General features: G+C 52.4%; 1 protein-coding gene across 1 annotated transcript in view; it reads right to left on the bottom strand.

Annotated features, from left to right (window-relative positions):
• LOC147709995 (uncharacterized) overlaps window positions 1-11,010 on the bottom strand; it is a 34,895-nt gene extending 23,885 nt beyond the window's left edge. The window contains exon 1 of the mRNA XM_086919917.1: window positions 10,826-11,010. Coding sequence (XP_086776043.1) covers window positions 10,826-10,898 — 73 coding nt within the window. The 5' untranslated portion in view covers window positions 10,899-11,010. The remainder of the gene's footprint in view (window positions 1-10,825) is intronic.
• Between the last annotated feature and the right edge of the window lie 6,183 nt (window positions 11,011-17,193).

The following is a 17,193-nucleotide window of genomic DNA, read 5'->3' on the forward strand; positions in this document are numbered from 1 at the left end:
TGACTGTGCCCTCAAATAGGATGGACAGACTGACAGAGCCCAACAGGATGAACTGCGCCCCTACACAGGATGGACAGACTGACAGACCCCTCCCACAGGACGGACAGTGCCCTGACTGGTGGACGGTTTGGGGCTGGGCCCTCAGTATCCCCCCCTACCCCCCAGTGACACAAGAAAACCTGTGTAAGAACTGTACCAGGGAGAAGGTCATGTGCCGACAAAACAGGGGGAGGGGGGACAGATGGGGGGAGAAAGTGAAACAAGGAAGAAACCTTCCTCATACCAGGGTGATTCTTTTGCACCAATATAGCCTCGCACAACCGGTTCATCTGGAAATGCGGAGGGGCCCGGGGCCGGCATTGGCTTTAACTGATGACAGAGTTATTCTTACAAAAGCCTGTGAAGGAGTTTCCAGCCGAGCTGTGATGTGTTTGCTTTTAAAAAACAGTTAGAAAAAAATGTCTCTACGTAAGTCTCAATATTACTAAAAAGCATTAGAAGTGCGTGGTTTGCTGGACAAATAAAAGAGTAATGAAACAACGGAGCATAAACTGGGGAGGTTTCCAAAAAAATGAAACGGTGAGACAACGTCCCCTCGGATATTTTTGCTGTGTGTGATAATAATGAAGTGTTTGTAACTTCTTCGGCCAATGCTTACTGCACCAAATATGTTTTATCATTTATGATGCAAGCAACTGTGCATGCGCACTATGAAAATGTATATTTATCACTGCACGTTACAGCACAACATTACAGTGCGTTTATTTGAAGCGAAGTTTTCTTAACTTGAACGTTGGAACAGTTATTAACCTCCCTCCTGACAGCCCCAGGACTGCACCCTGCGAACCAATCATTCGGCGTCTCACATCTTGGCCAATATCATTCGATCTGGAAGGCGGAACATTAAAGGCCTTTAAAGCACTTACAAGCGAGGTTATTGCACAGGTGGCACCTCGAACTTGATCGTGCTCCTAGATGACATTATTATAATTAAATAATACCCAATAATCAGTATTATAATTAATTGGATACATGAAGTGAATACCTTTGATTTCGAATACATAATTCAGTCAGGCGGAAAAGCCGTGATTTAAACCCAGGTTTCCTGGTCACACGTTCTGCAATGACTACATCAGTTGCATTTTCACGACCCCCTTTAACACCAGAGGACTGTGCTTTAGCAGAATGTTTTCAGATGAATAGTGCGATGTGTTAAAGAAACATCGATACATCGCACAGAATATCTTATAAGATGCAAAAGGTGCACAGTGCAGGTAAGGGAAGGCAGGCGCCGTATGCTGATATCGCTGGCTTTCTCAGATTAAACAGAGCGATTCAACCCGGCGGTCAAAGGGCGTTCAGAAAAGTGTGGGTGCAGTGATTCGAAGTGCAAAGGGGGCGGACCAGTGAGCATTTAGGGAGAGACAAAGATATAGTTAAAAAAGAAAATATTCTGTCATTATTTTGTTAATCTCTAACCATGACGTAAGTGTATATAAAATAATGCACACCTTAAATGAAAAATAAATGAAGTGGAAAATGTAGTACTTTATGTTACCATAGCTGACCCCTAGGGGGCGCCAAAACCACCGAGGGGAATTGGGAGAATGGAATCCTGATCTGAGCCTGAGGAAAAATCTCGATAAAAAAAGACCACAGGAATCACCTTCAGACGCCCAGGAGAGGAGGGGGTGGAATGAGAGGGGTTTGCCTTGTGTAGGGTCGGGCCTTAGGCCCTCATACTGTTGCTCAATGAGACACAAGACACACTGCATACATGGTGCAACTGGGCCAGAGCACGTGCGCTCGGCCTCTTTTATTAGTACTGTGTCACATGACCTGTGACATCAGTGGTGGGTGGGTGTTCAGTGTAGTTACAGGCTCAGCACTAGACTGCTGACTTATGCTGGGCATTACATCCCTCCCCAAATTGGTTAAAAATTAACCCAAACAGAAAAAGTCCAAAAACCTGTGGGGGAAAGAAAACACAGAAAACAACATTGGACTTGCACTTTCAAAACGAGTCTCTTTGGCTGCTTGCAAGCCGCAGGCAGTATAGTTCTTGAATTTTGGATTAACAGTTCTTGGTGGCACGATTCGCAGTTGTTCGGCGGGTTCATTCTTTCTCTGTCGGCTGTTCATAGCCCTGCCTTTTGCTTTGCTCTCTTGGTGATGACTAGTTAAAGAGAAATGGATGACATGGTTGTTGTTTGTCTTCCGGCTTCTTTTCTCCATGCTGGTTGCGTGATGTTTCCAGGCAGGCTTCAGTGTGTTTCTTGGCAGGTGAATAGAGTAGGTGCGAACATCCCTCTCACTAGGATGCCCCTCTCGCCAGTTTTCTTCTGCCACAAGATATCCGGGAGGACCTCTTTGCCAGGTTTCCACTGGACTGGTGTTTTTGGTCGCGTTGCTCTACCATAGCCTTCGGGCCGTGAGCAGGGCGCTCCATGAGCCTCACCGTCGTGTCCTAGTTCCACCTGAAGGTTGAGTTGTCGACTCTTTTCATTGCTCTCGAGGCTTTCATCTTCTTGGGTCCTGCAGACGTGCTACTATAGATCTGTCTCCCGTGCGGGACTTGCTGCCACCAGAGTCCCTTGAGGCTCTGATACTGGTTTGCCACGGGCTGGTGGTAGTCTCGCCATCCAATCTTCCGCTCAAACCCCAGAGGTAGATGTCGCCAACAGTCTAGCTTGCTCTCTCCTGCGATCGCCATGTGGATGGATGGCTCGTAGGTGGTTCTCTCTGTTCTGCGCTGCCGGTGCGCTTGCCAGGCTTGTCTTCCATCGCACTCAGGTGTTCCAGTGCCTGTCACCTTGCTTCTTTCCGCAGGGCGGCTTCTTCTTGCAGTGGCAGCGTGCCATTCCGACTTCTCTTTTCTTCTTTTCTTAGTGGCGGTGGCCACTCTGTTCTTTCTTCCTTCTTCTTAACCTGACAGTCGTGCCACTCTGATTACTTCTTCCTTATTCTCTTCTTCTCGCGACGTACCCTGGTCCCCTCTTCTTCATCTTCTCTGGCCATGCTTCCCTATGCAGCGCGCGCACTCCACACAGGTCTGCCTGGTCCTGTCCTAGTCCTAGGACACTGTCTTCTTGTCACTGAACTCCCAGGGTTGGCGTCGCGACCTTCACCTCTTCTTTCAGTCGCATCTATCATTTGTGAAATTGAAGTTCTTTGGTCCATGTTCGCGAACCGCGCCTTGGCTGGACTTTAGGTGAAGTTTGTTGATCCATGTTCCTGGACCGCGCCTTGGCTGAACTTCTTGGACCTTTGTGCTGGTCCCTTTTGCCGAGGTCTGGCAGGTAGGCTTCGTGGTGCTGAGCTTCTTGGACCTAGTGCTGGTCCCTTCTGCCGATGTCCGGCAGGTAGGATTCGCGGTGCTGAGCTTCTTGGACCTCGTGTTGGTCCCTTCTGCCGATGTCCGGCAGGTAGGATTCATGGTGCAGAGGTTCTTGGACTTCGTGCTGGTCCCTTCTGCCGATGTCCAGCAGGTAGGCTTCGTGGTGCTTGGTGACCATGCTGAGTGGTCATGTTGCTGTTGTGTGGATTCTTCAATGCTACGGGTTGACTGCGCAACCATTTTCATCTCTGTTTGATTGCTTTGGTGCGCAACTGGGTGCGCTCTTCGTATCTTCTTTGTGACTTGCTGCTTTGGGCTAGTGCTGGCCGCACTGCTGCGCATTTGCGTCATGCGCTTTCGCACTTCCTGGTGCTGGGTTCCAGAATCATTGTCAGTTCGTGTGGTGGTGTTCTTACTTTCGCCTTTGTGCTGCAGCGATGGCCTGTGGCCACCAGGTATCGCTGTCTTCTCTTCTGGCGCGGCGTCGGTGCTTCCGAAGTGTTGCTTCTGGAGGGTTGCGTCACCACCCCATTGGCCTTTTTCTGGTCTTGCTGCTTCTGCGTGGTCGGTTGCGATTCTTTGGAACTTCTCTTGGCGCACTTGTGGCGTGCTTGTGGGTGTCTTCAGAGGAGTTCTTGCACTCCTGTTTCTGTGGTGCACTCTCGCGCCGTCGCGTTTTTCTTCTCAGGCTGTGTGATGAGCTTGGTACGTTCTTTCTTCTCGTGCTGGGCTGCTGCTGTATTTTCCTTACTTGTCGTAGGCTTGTTTCACCTTGTGGCCTTTGGGTTTGCTGCCAGTGTATTTTCGTGTGTCTTGCGTGGAGTTGTTGCTCTCCTGACGCGCTTCTGGGGCTTCTGGCGCGTTCCTGGGATTCCGTTGCGTTCTTGCGCTTCTGGCGCGCTCCTGCGCTGCCGTCTTTTGAATCTGTAGTCCGCGTTGCTGTGCATTTACCTTCCTGCACGCCTGACGCTTCCCTGCGCCTTTTCACGCAGTGTCATATGTGCAGGCCTTGCTGCTACTCCAGTTCCTTTGTGCTGTTGCGCAGCTACTTGGTGTGGGGTTCTTGAGTGTTCCTCACTTGTCCAGTGGTGCTCTTCGGCGCTTTCCTGCGCACTCCTCCAGTGTCCTGGGTGCAATCCTTGCAGCCTCCTTGTGCTTCTCTTTTCTTTGTGCACTGTAGTGCTTGTGTAGAGGTGCCTTGGTTTTCTTGCTGTAGGGCACAGCAGCCTGGGACTGTCTCTGCTTGATTGCCCCTGAGCTCCTTAGTTTATTGTTCCCAGTGTCTCAGTTCTGTGGCAGCTTCCTTTACTTTTAGGGGTGCAGTTGCGAAGATGGCCACTAGATGGCAGTTGTGCTTACTTTTCCAGTGCTGTGCTCGGCTCGTTCCTCACTGAGTTTTTCAATGCCTTTCACTTTCTTTGGAGGAGTGCCGGTGCGGGCTCCTCGTGGACTGGGCTCCTTATTATCTTTTTCCCCCAGGGCAAGGGCACTCATAGCCTGGTAGGTGCTTCCTCGTATGTTTCCACTGTTTGATGTTGACAGGCTGCGTCATATGCCTGTTTGTGCAACACACGCTCAGGTGCTCTGCTGCATATCATTCACATGCACTGCCGCGCTTCTAGAGGCCAGAGCAGCCTCACCAATGCTGCCGGCCCCAGCTCCTGTGTTTTTGCGCTTGAGGCCCTGTGATTAGCATTTCCTCTGGGCTGAATTCCTCACCTTCGGTGCTCCGATCGGCCCCAGCAGCTTGCAGACGCTGTGGGCCTTACTTCTCCTTTAACGCCCGACGGCAACCTGTGTCTTCAGTTCCCTGAAGGCTGCCGGGGCTGTCACGGTGTATTTTGCTCCTCTCCTGCGGTTTTCTTTGCTTTGGCAGCGGCCGCGCTGGGACCACAGAGCGGGTTGTGACTGCTAGCTACGTGCGGTGCTGGGTGCGGGGTACGAACACCGGCAGCTTTCACTCCACGGCTAGTCTCCCGGCCGATCTCTTCAACCCTTTCGTGCCCCTCGCAGCTGGCCTCATTCCTCACAGGCTGCGCAGGGGGGGCACAGAGCTCGCTGTCCCCTCGCGGGTGGGCTCCGCTCTCTTTAAACTGTGCACGGCAGCTCTCCACACGCTGCGGGCTCATTCACGCTGCCGCAGCTTCAGTCAAACGCTGCGAGGCGGGGCATGGGTCGCTGCAGGCAGGCCGCGGGTAGGCTCCGCTGGCCTTGCTTCACTTGGGGGTAATATCTGACGCCGCTCACTCTGTTTGGGGCAAAGTTAGTGTTCATAGTTTATAGCGGGTGGGCTCCGCTTTATACGTGTCCCGGGCGGCGCTAGCAGGCGGCCGCCATTAGTATCGTTGTCACCGTTGCGGGTGGGCTCCGCTTTCGGTGCTGGTCACGGGCTCACCTTAGGCCGACGGGCCTGTTCAACCACGCGGGTGGGCTCCGCGTAGGTTTACCCGTGGTTGCCGCGTCTGTGGGGCATCCAGTTTCGGCTCGGTGGCTGCCGATGCAGATGGGCTCTGCACGGCTCTCTCTTCACCCCAGGCAGGGGGGCTCAGTCACGGCCGACGCGGGTGGGCTCCGGTCGGTTCGCTCTTCACTCTCTGGGGGTCACTTCATGCTTCAGGCAGGCCCGGGGCTTGGTACACGCCCTCCAGGCCTCTCGACAGCCGGCGCTGCTCAGGGGGTGTGGTGTGCCTTTGCTGCAGGCAGCTCTCTTCCCCTTTTCCCTGAAGTTTTCTTTCAGCTGTGGCACGCTGGGCACAGCTCCACCCTCGTCGCCATTGTAGGGTCGGGCCTTAGGCCCTCATACTGTTACTCTTATGCTGGGCATTACACCTTGGAGTGAAATCATGTGTCTGGGGTCACCCTTGCCTTATCCTGTTCCGCATGTTGAAGCGAGCGGAAGAAAGACTCCGCTGTCACTACATCAGAGAAGAGGCGTGCTGGCAGTTTTGGCGGGAGAGGGATACACAGGCAGGTTGCGGAGCTTGAGCTGTCTGAACAAACTCTGGCCGACTTTAGGAACCCAAGAATGAATCTATCACGCACGGTCCACGCACCTTCCAGCACACGCACCTCCCAGCACACGCACCGCCCAGCACACGCACCTCTCAGCACACGAACCTCTCAGCACACGCACCTCCCAGCATACGCACCTCGAAGGCACACGCACCTCCCAGCACACGCACCTCCCAGCACACGCACCTCCCACCACACGCACCTCTCAGCACACGCACCGCCCATGTACACGCACCTCCCAGCACACGCACCTCCCAGCACACGCACCGCCCAGCACACGCACCTCTCAGCACACGCACCTCTCAGACCTCTCAGCACACGCACCTCCCAGCACACGCACCTCCCACCACACGCACCTCTCAGCACACGCACCGCCCATGTACACGCACCTCTCAGCACACGCACCTCCCAGCACACGCACCGCCCAGCACACGCACCTCTCAGCACACGCACTTCCCAGCACACGCACCTCTCAGTCCACGCACCTCTCAGTCCACACACCTCCCAGCACACGCACCTCCCAGCACACGCACCTCTCAGTCCACGCACCTCTCAGCACACGCACCGCCCAGCACACGCACCTCTCAGCACACGCACCTCCCAGCACACGCACCGCCCAGCACACGCACCTCTCAGCACACGCACCTCTCAGACCTCTCAGCACACGCACCTCTCAGCACACGCACCTCCCAGCACACGCACCGCCCAGCACACGCACCTCTCAGCACACGCACCTCTCAGCACACGCATCTCTCAGTCCACGCACCTCTCAGCACACGCACCGCCCAGCACACGCACCTCTCAGCACACGCACCTCCCAGCACACGCACCGCCCAGCACACGCACCTCTCAGCACACGCACCTCTCAGACCTCTCAGCACACGCACCTCTCAGCACACGCACCTCCCAGCACACGCACCGCCCAGCACACGCACCTCTCAGCACACGCACCTCCCAGCACACGCACCGCCCAGCACACGCACCTCTCAGCACACGCACCTCTCAGACCTCTCAGCACACGCACCTCTCAGCACACGCACCTCCCAGCACACGCACCGCCCAGCACACGCACCTCTCAGCACACGCACCTCTCAGCACACGCATCTCTCAGTCCACGCACCTCTCAGTCCACGCACCTCCCAGCACACGCACCGCCCAGCACACGCACCTCTCAGCAGCACACGCACCTCCCAGCACACGCACCGCCCAGCACACGCACCTCTCAGCACATGCACCTCTCAGCACACGCACCTCTCAGCACACGCACCTCTCAGTCCACGCCCCTCTCAGCACCGCTCGAGCTGCAGAACAAGAACCGAAGCCTTTGTTTATTGGTAACGACACGAACAACAAAGGAAGCAGCAATGTTTTATTAACACAGAACGGCCTTGGCCAGGATGACTGCATTTTCAGCCCTAACATACTGCCTTTGACGCCAGATGACTTGTAAAATCGCTTGATAAAGCTACATTTTGAATTTTAAGTTGCTATCTTTTCTTAATTCTTTTTTTCTGTTAGGAGGGTGGTGGTTAATTTATTGTCTAGCTGCTTTTTATCAGTTTTCATTCATTATTCTGCAGTTGTGTAATTACCCCTAATACAATAAACGCGTTCATTCATTCATTCAGTTGAAACATCAATTGCAGAGAATGTTCATTAGGGTTCCTTGACGGTCACTTCCTCCCAGGAGTCTCCCTGCCCGTGTAGTGTTTCTACAGACACCAAAGATGCCCGGACTCGCCCCCTCACTTCTCCGTAGTAGGAATGAGCCTACAACTACAAGGCGAGCCTTCTTGGCGCTAGCAGCATCACTCCAGCAGTAACTGCTGGGGTCGGACTGGCCTGTGTGCTGATCACGCAGTGCCGATGGGCCGCTCTGATAGGTCAGTTTATGGCTGGGTTTTCGAGGTTTGTGGGCCTGGGTTATGCTCTGCTGGGCTGAGCTGTTTTTTGCTGTTCATTTCCTTGATATCACCACAGACATTGCCTCACCGGCACCCCTGCATGCTCACTTCCTGTTTGAGGTATCTTTACAAGTTACAAACTGCTCTATGTGGAAATGTGGGGCATTTTTATTTTTAGCTCTCTGATTCGCTGATGGGGGCCACTTTTATTGTTGGACCTGCGCCTAGTCTCTGTTCCAATCCGACCATGGTGGCCGAGCTACTTCAAGACCAAGGGTCTGCGGAATGTGGGGTTCAGGCACCCCAGGGAGCCCCCATCCCTCCATGACCCCAAGAAAGTGCCTGCGTTTACCAGCGGCTGCTGGGCTCGGGACACACCGACCCCTCCTGACAGACAGCACAGGAGGGCTCCCGCTCCCATTCACCCCTTCCTGTTCCCTCTTCATCCCATGTATGTCCGCGTGCGCGCTGCTCTCCACATGCACCTCACCCACCCTCGGCACCCTCGGAGCGCCTCATGAGGGGGGCAGTGCTTTGAGGCGCAGAGGGGGCTCCTCCGTCGTCGTCCCACTTAAACCCCCCCAGAGCTCAGAGATTAAAAATAAAACAGTAGTTCATTGCCATGTTATTTTTCATCCCTCAGCCTCAGGATGGGGGCGGGGCCGCAGCTGACTGACAGCCACAGGGAAGAGGGTGCGCTGTCTAATACACTGTTTAAAGTGTGCATGTCTCTTTGGCCGGCTGTCTTGCAGAGGTGCGCTGTCTAATGCACTGTTTAAAGTGTGCATGTCTCTTTGGCCGGCTGTCTTGCAGAGGGTGCGCTGTCTAAGGCACTGTTTAAAGTGTGCATGTCTCTTTGGCCGGCTCTTGCAGAGGGTGCACTGTCTAATGCACTGTTTAAAATGTGCATGTCTCTTTGGCCGGCTGTCTTGCAGAGGGTGCGCTGTCTAATGCACTGTTTAAAGTGTGCATGTCTCTTTGGCCAGCTGTCTTGTAGAGGGTGCGCTGTCTAATGCACTGTTTAAAGTGTGCATGTCTCTTTGGCCGGCTGTCTTGTGTCTCTTTGGCCGGCTGTCTTGCAGAGGGTGCGCTGTCTAATGCACTATTTAAAGTGTGCATGTCTCTTTGGCCGGCTGTCTTGCAGAGGGTGCGCTGTCTAATGCACTGTTTAAAGTGTGCATGTCTCTTTGGCCGGCTGTCTTGCAGAGGGTGCGCTGTCTAATGCACTGTTTAAAGTGTGCATGTCTCTTTGGCCGGCTGTCTTGCAGAGGGTGCGCTGGCTAATGCACTGTTTAAAGTGTGCATGTCTCTTTGGCCGGCTGTCTTACAGAGGGTGCGCTGTCTAATGCACTGTTTAAAGTGTGCATGTCTCTTTGGCCAGCTGTCTTGTAGAGGGTGCGCTGTCTAATGCACTGTTTAAAGTGTGCATGTCTCTTTGGCCGGCTGTCTTGCAGAGGGTGCGCTGTCTAATGCACTATTTAAAGTGTGCATGTCTCTTTGGCCGGCTGTCTTGCAGAGGGTGCGCTGTCTAATGCACTGTTTAAAGTGTACATGTCTCTTTGGCCGGCTGTCTTGCAGAGGGTGTGCAGTCGAATGCACTGTTTAAAGTGTGCATGTCTCTTTGGCCAGCTGTCTTGCAGAGGGTGCGCTGTCTAATGCACTGTTTAAAGTGTGCATGTCTCTTTGGCCGGCTGTCTTGCAGAGGGTGCGCTGTCTAATGCACTATTTAAAGTGTGCATGTCTCTTTGGCCAGCTGTCTTGTAGAGGGTGCGCTGTCTAATGCACTGTTTAAAGTGTGCATGTCTCTTTGGCCGGCTGTCTTGCAGAGGGTGCGCTGTCTAATGCACTATTTAAAGTGTGCATGTCTCTTTGGCCGGCTGTCTTGCAGAGGGTGCGCTGTCTAATGCACTGTTTAAAGTGTACATGTCTCTTTGGCCGGCTGTCTTGCAGAGGGTGTGCAGTCTAATGCACTGTTTAAAGTGTGCATGTCTCTTTGGCCGGCTGTCTTGCGATGGTCAGTCACACATGCGCATTTTAAACCTCTCGACCCAGCTTAAGATAGCTAGGCTGAGAGTAAGTGCCGGCCTCCAGTGCTCTGTGGAGAGCCAAGTGACGCCGCTCCCTTCAATCAGGGCGCTGCTCCCATGCTGCATGGGAGCAGCCCCAGGATTGGGCAAGGGAGTTACAGCATCCAGTTGATTGCCTGCAAAGAAGAGATCAGGGGTGAGGACGTCACGTTAGATACGCTAACATTTTAAAAAAACAATATTTAGCGGGCACATGCCACTCCCCCTCCCCATAGATGCCAGTCGCCACTCAGGCGCTATATTAGGGTCTCTCCTCCGACAGAGCATGAAAGTGATGCAGAGGGGGGAGGCCTCCCTTCTTCCATGCAGGGTCCGGTCTGAGGCCCCCAAACTCATCAGGGGACTCCCTCCCACTCTCTGGCCCCTCCATGATCCCTGACACTCCCCGGGGATCACCCTCCCTCTCAGGGCCTAATGTGAACCCCCACACTTACCGGGGATGGCTTCCTCCCTCCCAGTGTCCCTTCAGGGTCCGTGATACTCACCCAGGAGCCCCTGGGTCCCTCCCCACAGGAGGCTGAGACAGGAGAGCAGCAGGAGGCAACGCAGGAGGGTCATGTCGGCGGGGCTGGGGCGGCGTCACTCAGCTGCAGTGCTGGGGGGGCTCCTCTGACTCCACGCTTCTTGTCTGGCTGTCGGATAGTGTCTGGGCTCAGGTTATACAGGACGGACAGAGGGTGGAGACTGGACAGGTAACTGCTCTGCCGGCTCTGACTCCGCCCACCTGTTCTCTTACCTGCCTATTTTCAGACCTACCTGTTCTGGACGGTACACATGCTCCTCTTACCCCCTTTGGCACTGACATACAAGTCCCTGTAAACCAGACTAACAGGCCTCAAAAAGCTGCATTCTGCGGCACAGACTCGTCTTACAAGCTGTCACTCTTGCACCTTCAGGAGCCCTAAGGGCTGAGCAGCTAGGGGGGGAGAAACTGGCTCATTACATGAAAACCTGTCTGACAAGTGGTGACAAACTACCTATCCTTGAACCTTCTGAAGCGCTGAGCCCGCGCGGCTGAGAAAACTTTCCTATCTTTAGACACATACGTGAAACACCTGTAAAGAAACAAGGCTTTGTGCATAAACCTAATGCAGGTCTCTGCATAATGTAAGCAACCTGCAATGCAAATCTGCGGCTCATCATTCTGAAGACAGAAAGGGGGCTAGAGACACTATTGGCTTTAAGGAGGGTGACCACCGGACACAGAGGCAAATTCTGGGAAGGACTATAAAAAATTTCAGGACAAAGGGTCAACATTCAGGACAAAAGGTCAATTTTACAGATTCATCCAAAGAGAGGCCATCACCCAAAACTTTATCAGTGCATTTTTATTTTATTTTCTAGATACCACTATATATATATTCACTATGGTTTTTAGGTCTCGCCTGGCATTAGCAACGCACATGCGCTACACTCGCCATGCGAGGACTTCTTGGAATCAATACTATTGCAGAAGTCGTGTCGATGATCCGCCTGCAATTTTGATTTGTGTGCGTCGTTTTGCGTCAAGGATGATACAAAGCACAGTGTAATGATTGCACTGAGGGTTGCCACCCTGTCCACTTTTGGCCCCGCCCACCAGGATTGGATTGTTTACTTGCAGAGGGACACAGCCTCCTTCAATTTTTGTAACTTACATGCGCGGTCTGCTTTTATTATCGCAATAGTTTTTTTTTGTTTGGTAACTTAATGCGCAGTCCGCTTTTATTTTCGGGACCGCGAGCACTATATATTCTTATTGCTTTTCTTTTAATATGGGAGAACTGTTACTCGAGTGCCGGTGCATTCAAGTTGGGGTTGGAGGTTGCGTCTGTCAGAGATCGTGGCATTTCACGTGTGTGTTTTAATTATTTTGTGCTCTTCACGGGAGCAGTATCAAAAGATGGCAAAGAACTACTACCCCTTTAGTACACCGAGCATCGACAGATAGTCTAATCTAGCATCTGCCAAAGACAGACCGCCTAATCTGACATTTTTCCATGACAGACCGTCTAATTGGGCATCTGTTTACTTCCGACACTGACAAATCTCGCAGTCGTTGCAGCAGCTCTACGGGTGGGGGCGTTGTTGGGTAAAAGGCACTTCTGCAGAGACAGCATTATCTGGAAGAGATGGCATTTTAGGAGACTTTGTTTTTCAGAGAAAAGGGTGGCCACAGGTCCACATGCACCAGTCAGTTCTAACTCTACACCTGTGGCACAAGCGCCACAAGAGCTTAAACCCAGCACTTGCAGGCGTGTGAGCCCAGCTACTCAAGAGCTCGGTGATTTGCTATCTAACTTTTTTGAAGAGAAGGTAAATAATATTTTAACAAATATCCCCCCAACCCAGAGCCAACCTGGCTGTCTTCCTGATCTTAGTTTACCTTCATCGAATGCCATTCATCATTTGGAAACTTTTGCTCCTTGTATTTCGGAGCAAACCCAGAGGCTGTTAGAAACGGACAAGTCAGGGTCACCATTCGACCTGTGTCCTCCCAGCATTATGGCGAGTCTCTCCCATTCAAAAGCCCCCAAAATTACATCCCTTTTTAATCCCCCCTTAGACTCAGCACCAGTTCCTGTCAACTAGAAAACTGCATTAACCTCCCCCATTTTCACAAAACCCAATGTCGACCCAAATAATACTTCAAATTGTGGTCCTATCTCACTTCTCTCTCCTCTGAGAATACTTTCAGAAACAACTCCCAACTTTGGTGGAGGACCACAGTCTCCTCGATCCATCCCAGTCCGGCTTCAGAACGGAGACCATCAGACAATCTCTGGACCATCTCTGGATGCAGGGATGCTGCAGCCTTGGATAAGGTCTCCCATGACATCCTAATTCTATGGCTGCACGACTCTGCAGTCTTTGGTGAGGCACTCCTATGTTTGTTGAAAGACCGTACACAGGTTATTCTACTGAAGCCCTATATATCTCGTACCATGCCTGTCGGGAAAAGTGTTCCGCAGGGGTCCATACTGAGCCCCACTTTATTTAATACCTATGTTGCCCCTGTGGCACAAATCATTAAGACATGTGGATTTGAGAGTGTATCTCATGCTGATGACACGCAGTTGGCATCGCCCTTGTTCCCGATCCGAATGGGGTGAAAACACATTTTTCTGACTGCATGAGGAAGATTGCCTCTTGTATGACTAACAACTGCTTGCAACTAAATGGAGAAAAAATGAAATACTTCTATTTGGGAAAGCCCAACACCTGTGGAAGTCTGACTGGTGGCCACCAGACCTGGGACTTGCCCTTTCTCCAAAACTAGCAGTTAAAAATCTCAGTGTTAAGTTAGACACCTCTCTATCCAAGAAAGAACACATCTCAACCCTACGTGGAACCTGTTTTGCCACCATGCGGTTATTGAAAAAGCATTCCCTTGACCCCCTACCTCCAGGACAATCCCAGTTCAAGCATTAGTCATGAGTTGTCTTGACTGTGGAAATGCTTTACTCCTAGGTGCAAATGGAGCATTACTGCTCAAATTGCAGGTGGAGCAGAATACTGCGCCAGTCTTGTGTGCCACCTTCCGCCTGGCGCTGCCTCTGCTCCTACTCTACTCCCTGCTTTGGCTTCCTATTAGGAAGAGACTCAACTTAGTCATTGATCTCGAGACAGAGACAGGCGCCCACACTCTCATACTCATATATCGGCCCCCCACCCCATGCCCACGTTCCCCATTTCTTTAAGTGAACAGATGGCATACTTGATGTTGCATCACACCAGAGTCGCTCTCTTCGGGGACTTTAATTATTGGTTTAACGATGCCCGAGCTGGACCGCATGCTACAGAACTATTAGAAGCCTTATCCAGCCTCAACCTGGCCCAACAAGTCTTTGCACCTACTCATATCAAGGGTCACATTCTTGACCATATCTGGACACACGGTCTAGCACTAGCCAGCCCAGTTATCTCCCCCTGCATCTGGTCGGACCATCATCTGATCGAGGTCACCATCACAGTCAGAGGTAGGGCCAAAGCCCCCACTCTGGCAGGCGGGCTGTCTCGCAAATGGAGCTCCTATGACTCCCAAGGCTTCTTGGATTTCCTGACCAACACTCCTCCCACCATTTATCCCGACTCAAGTATCGACTCGATGGAGGGAGAAATTGCCAATTGGCTGCAGGCAGCCAGCGACCGGTTTGCCCCCCTCACCAAATTTGCGCGTACCAGGCACGGCAACTCGCAAAGATGGTTCTCAAGTGACCTCAAGGAACAGAAACTGAAGCTCCGCCAGCTTGAACGGAATTGGAGACGTGACTACTCCAACTCCGTCAGACTGCTATATGTAGCGGCCCGTAAAAATTATAAAGGCGCGATATCCAGGGCCAAATCCGTACACGTCTCTGACAGGATCCTCTCAGCCCACAATAAATCAAAAGAAAATTTAAAAATAATGAATGATCTCACTACTGATGATAGAACTCTTCCCACTCAGACTCCCACACAAGAGACCTGCAATGCACTAAATACCTTCTTCATGGAGAAAATTGTGGACATCAAGAACACTATCCCCCCCCCCCACGCCTAGCGGGTCGCCGGATTCCTCTCCCCTTAACCCTCTGTCCTTGACTCATTTCCCTGCCCTCATCCCAGTACCCTCTCTGAGCTTTCAACCCACATCAAGTCGGGGTCCCCCAACGATCGCTGCCCCCCTATGTCCTTAGGGATGTCTGCCTCTCCCTACCAGACAGCATTCTCCCCTTCTTGAATGCCTCCCTCAGCACCGGCACGGTCCCCAGCGCCTTCAAGGAGGCTATACTAGTCCCCCTCTAAAAAAAAACGGGAGCAGGCCCTGCCATCCTTTCCAATTACCGCCCTATCTCCCTCTTGCCTTACTTGTCCAAAATCCTTGAGGCTCATGTAACTACCTGCCTCTCAAAATTTATTGAGAGCTCCAGCTATCTGGAACCCAATCAAGCTGGCTTTAGGCCGGCTCACTCCACTGAGACCGTCATCTTGGCACTGATGGACGCCCTGAGGGGGAACGCAGACAGAGGAGCCCCGCAGGCACTTGTGCTCCTGGACCTGTCGGCCGCGTTCGACACGGTGGACCATAACATCCTTCTCCACCGTCATGAGCAGGCCGGCATCCGGGGCCCTGCCCTCGAGTGGATTAAGTCCTTCCTCTCGGGCAGAGCACAGGCGGTTCGCTTGGGCCCCTTCACTGTGTCCAAGGCATCGACACTATGTGGAGTCCCTCAGGGATCTTCCCTTTCACCCCTACTATTCAACTTGTACCTCCGCCCGCTAATTCACTCGCTAAAGAGGTGGAAGATTACTGACTTCAATTACGCTGATGATTTGTAGATCCTCTTTCCCCTGGATCTCCCCGACGCCGCATCCGTACTCCAAGCAGTGATGCTCTACGTACAGCAGTGGATGAATCAGAATCAATTAAAGCTTAACCCAGGGAAAACGGAGCTCATCCTGCCAGGTAACAGCTTGGCCCACTGGGGCCCTCAGTTCTGGCCAAGTGAGTTGGGTCCGTCCCCTGCACCTTCTAGCTTGGTAAAGAGCCTTAGGGTGATTATTGACTCATACCTCTCCCTCAAAACCCAGGTGGGGGCAGTGGTCTCATCCAGCATGTTCCAGCTGCGAAAAATCCGAAATATTTCACATCTGCTGTCGCACGCGGCGCTGGTACAAGTTGTGATCTCGCTGGTACTATCCCGCCCCGATTTCTCCAATTCCCTCTATCTAGGTCTACCACAAGTGTTGCTTCGCCGCCTCCTAATCGTGCAAAATCAGGCAGCTAGACTTATCCACAAAACCCCAAAGTGGCAATCTGCAAGGCCCGCGCAAATTGCACTGGCTACCAATCGAACAAAGGCCAGCCTTTAAGATCGGCTGCCTAATCTTAAAAGCCCTTCATGGCAACAGCCCAGACTTCTTGAAAGCCCTCATCCTGAAGCACCTCCCGGTTCGCAACCTCCGGTCGGCTCACCTTCACTTGTTGGCCGTCCCCACCGTCAGACTGAAAAAACTTGGTGGACGCAGATTTACCCATCTGGCATCAAAACTATGGAATCCCCTCCCTCTGTCCATCAAGACTTGTGGCTCCCTGCTTAGCTTCAGAAAGACCTTAAAAACCTGGCTCTTCTCCACCACCGGTTAGCCTGCCTCGCTGCAACCTCTGTACTTTCCCAGCGCCAGGTGTCAGTGCGCTTTATAAGTTCTGCTTAAGATAAGATAAGATAAGATAAGATAAGATAAGGTAAGATCTTCAGGATATATTGCCTTACTCATAAATCCTTGAAAGGTAACGCCCAACTCTACTCACAGCAGAGACTTGGATACGATCTCCCTACTACACTGCTGAGATCCCCAAAAAAGCCTCACTTAAAATCTCATGGATTTGTACCTCCAGATTTGGTGGGGTCAGTCTCCTATGAGCCCCCCTCTACTGGAATAAACTTCCACTACAAATGTGTTTGTGTACGGAGTGGGGAAAGATTAAAATCTTCTAAAAACGTGGTTGTTTTGTTTAGCTGCTCTGAACCTATACTTCAGCAAAGCACCAAAATATTCCTTCGGGCAGGGCTGGCGCTAGGCATGGATAGTGTGGGCAGCTGCCCAGGGCCTGGCGCTCAGCTCAATAACAGGGGCCCCGCTTTCACACTTTCACAGTCATCTCGTCTACTCCCCCAGGTCCCCCTCCCAAACCAGATCAAATGGCTTATGTATTCATGAGCGATGTGTCTTGACCTCTCTGGTCAGGGCATGGTGGCATTCCTGGGAGTGAAAGGTGGGGGGAGGGTACACAAGGGGTAGAGGACGTGAGAGCAGCAAAGTCAGCAATGATGTCGTCTCTCAGGGACGAGGGTGGGGCAGCACCTCAGTTTAAAACCTGTGGCAAATA

Source organism: Lissotriton vulgaris, chromosome 5 (assembly GCF_964263255.1).
Source record: "Lissotriton vulgaris chromosome 5, aLisVul1.2, whole genome shotgun sequence".
Taxonomy (NCBI): Eukaryota; Metazoa; Chordata; class Amphibia; order Caudata; family Salamandridae; genus Lissotriton; species Lissotriton vulgaris.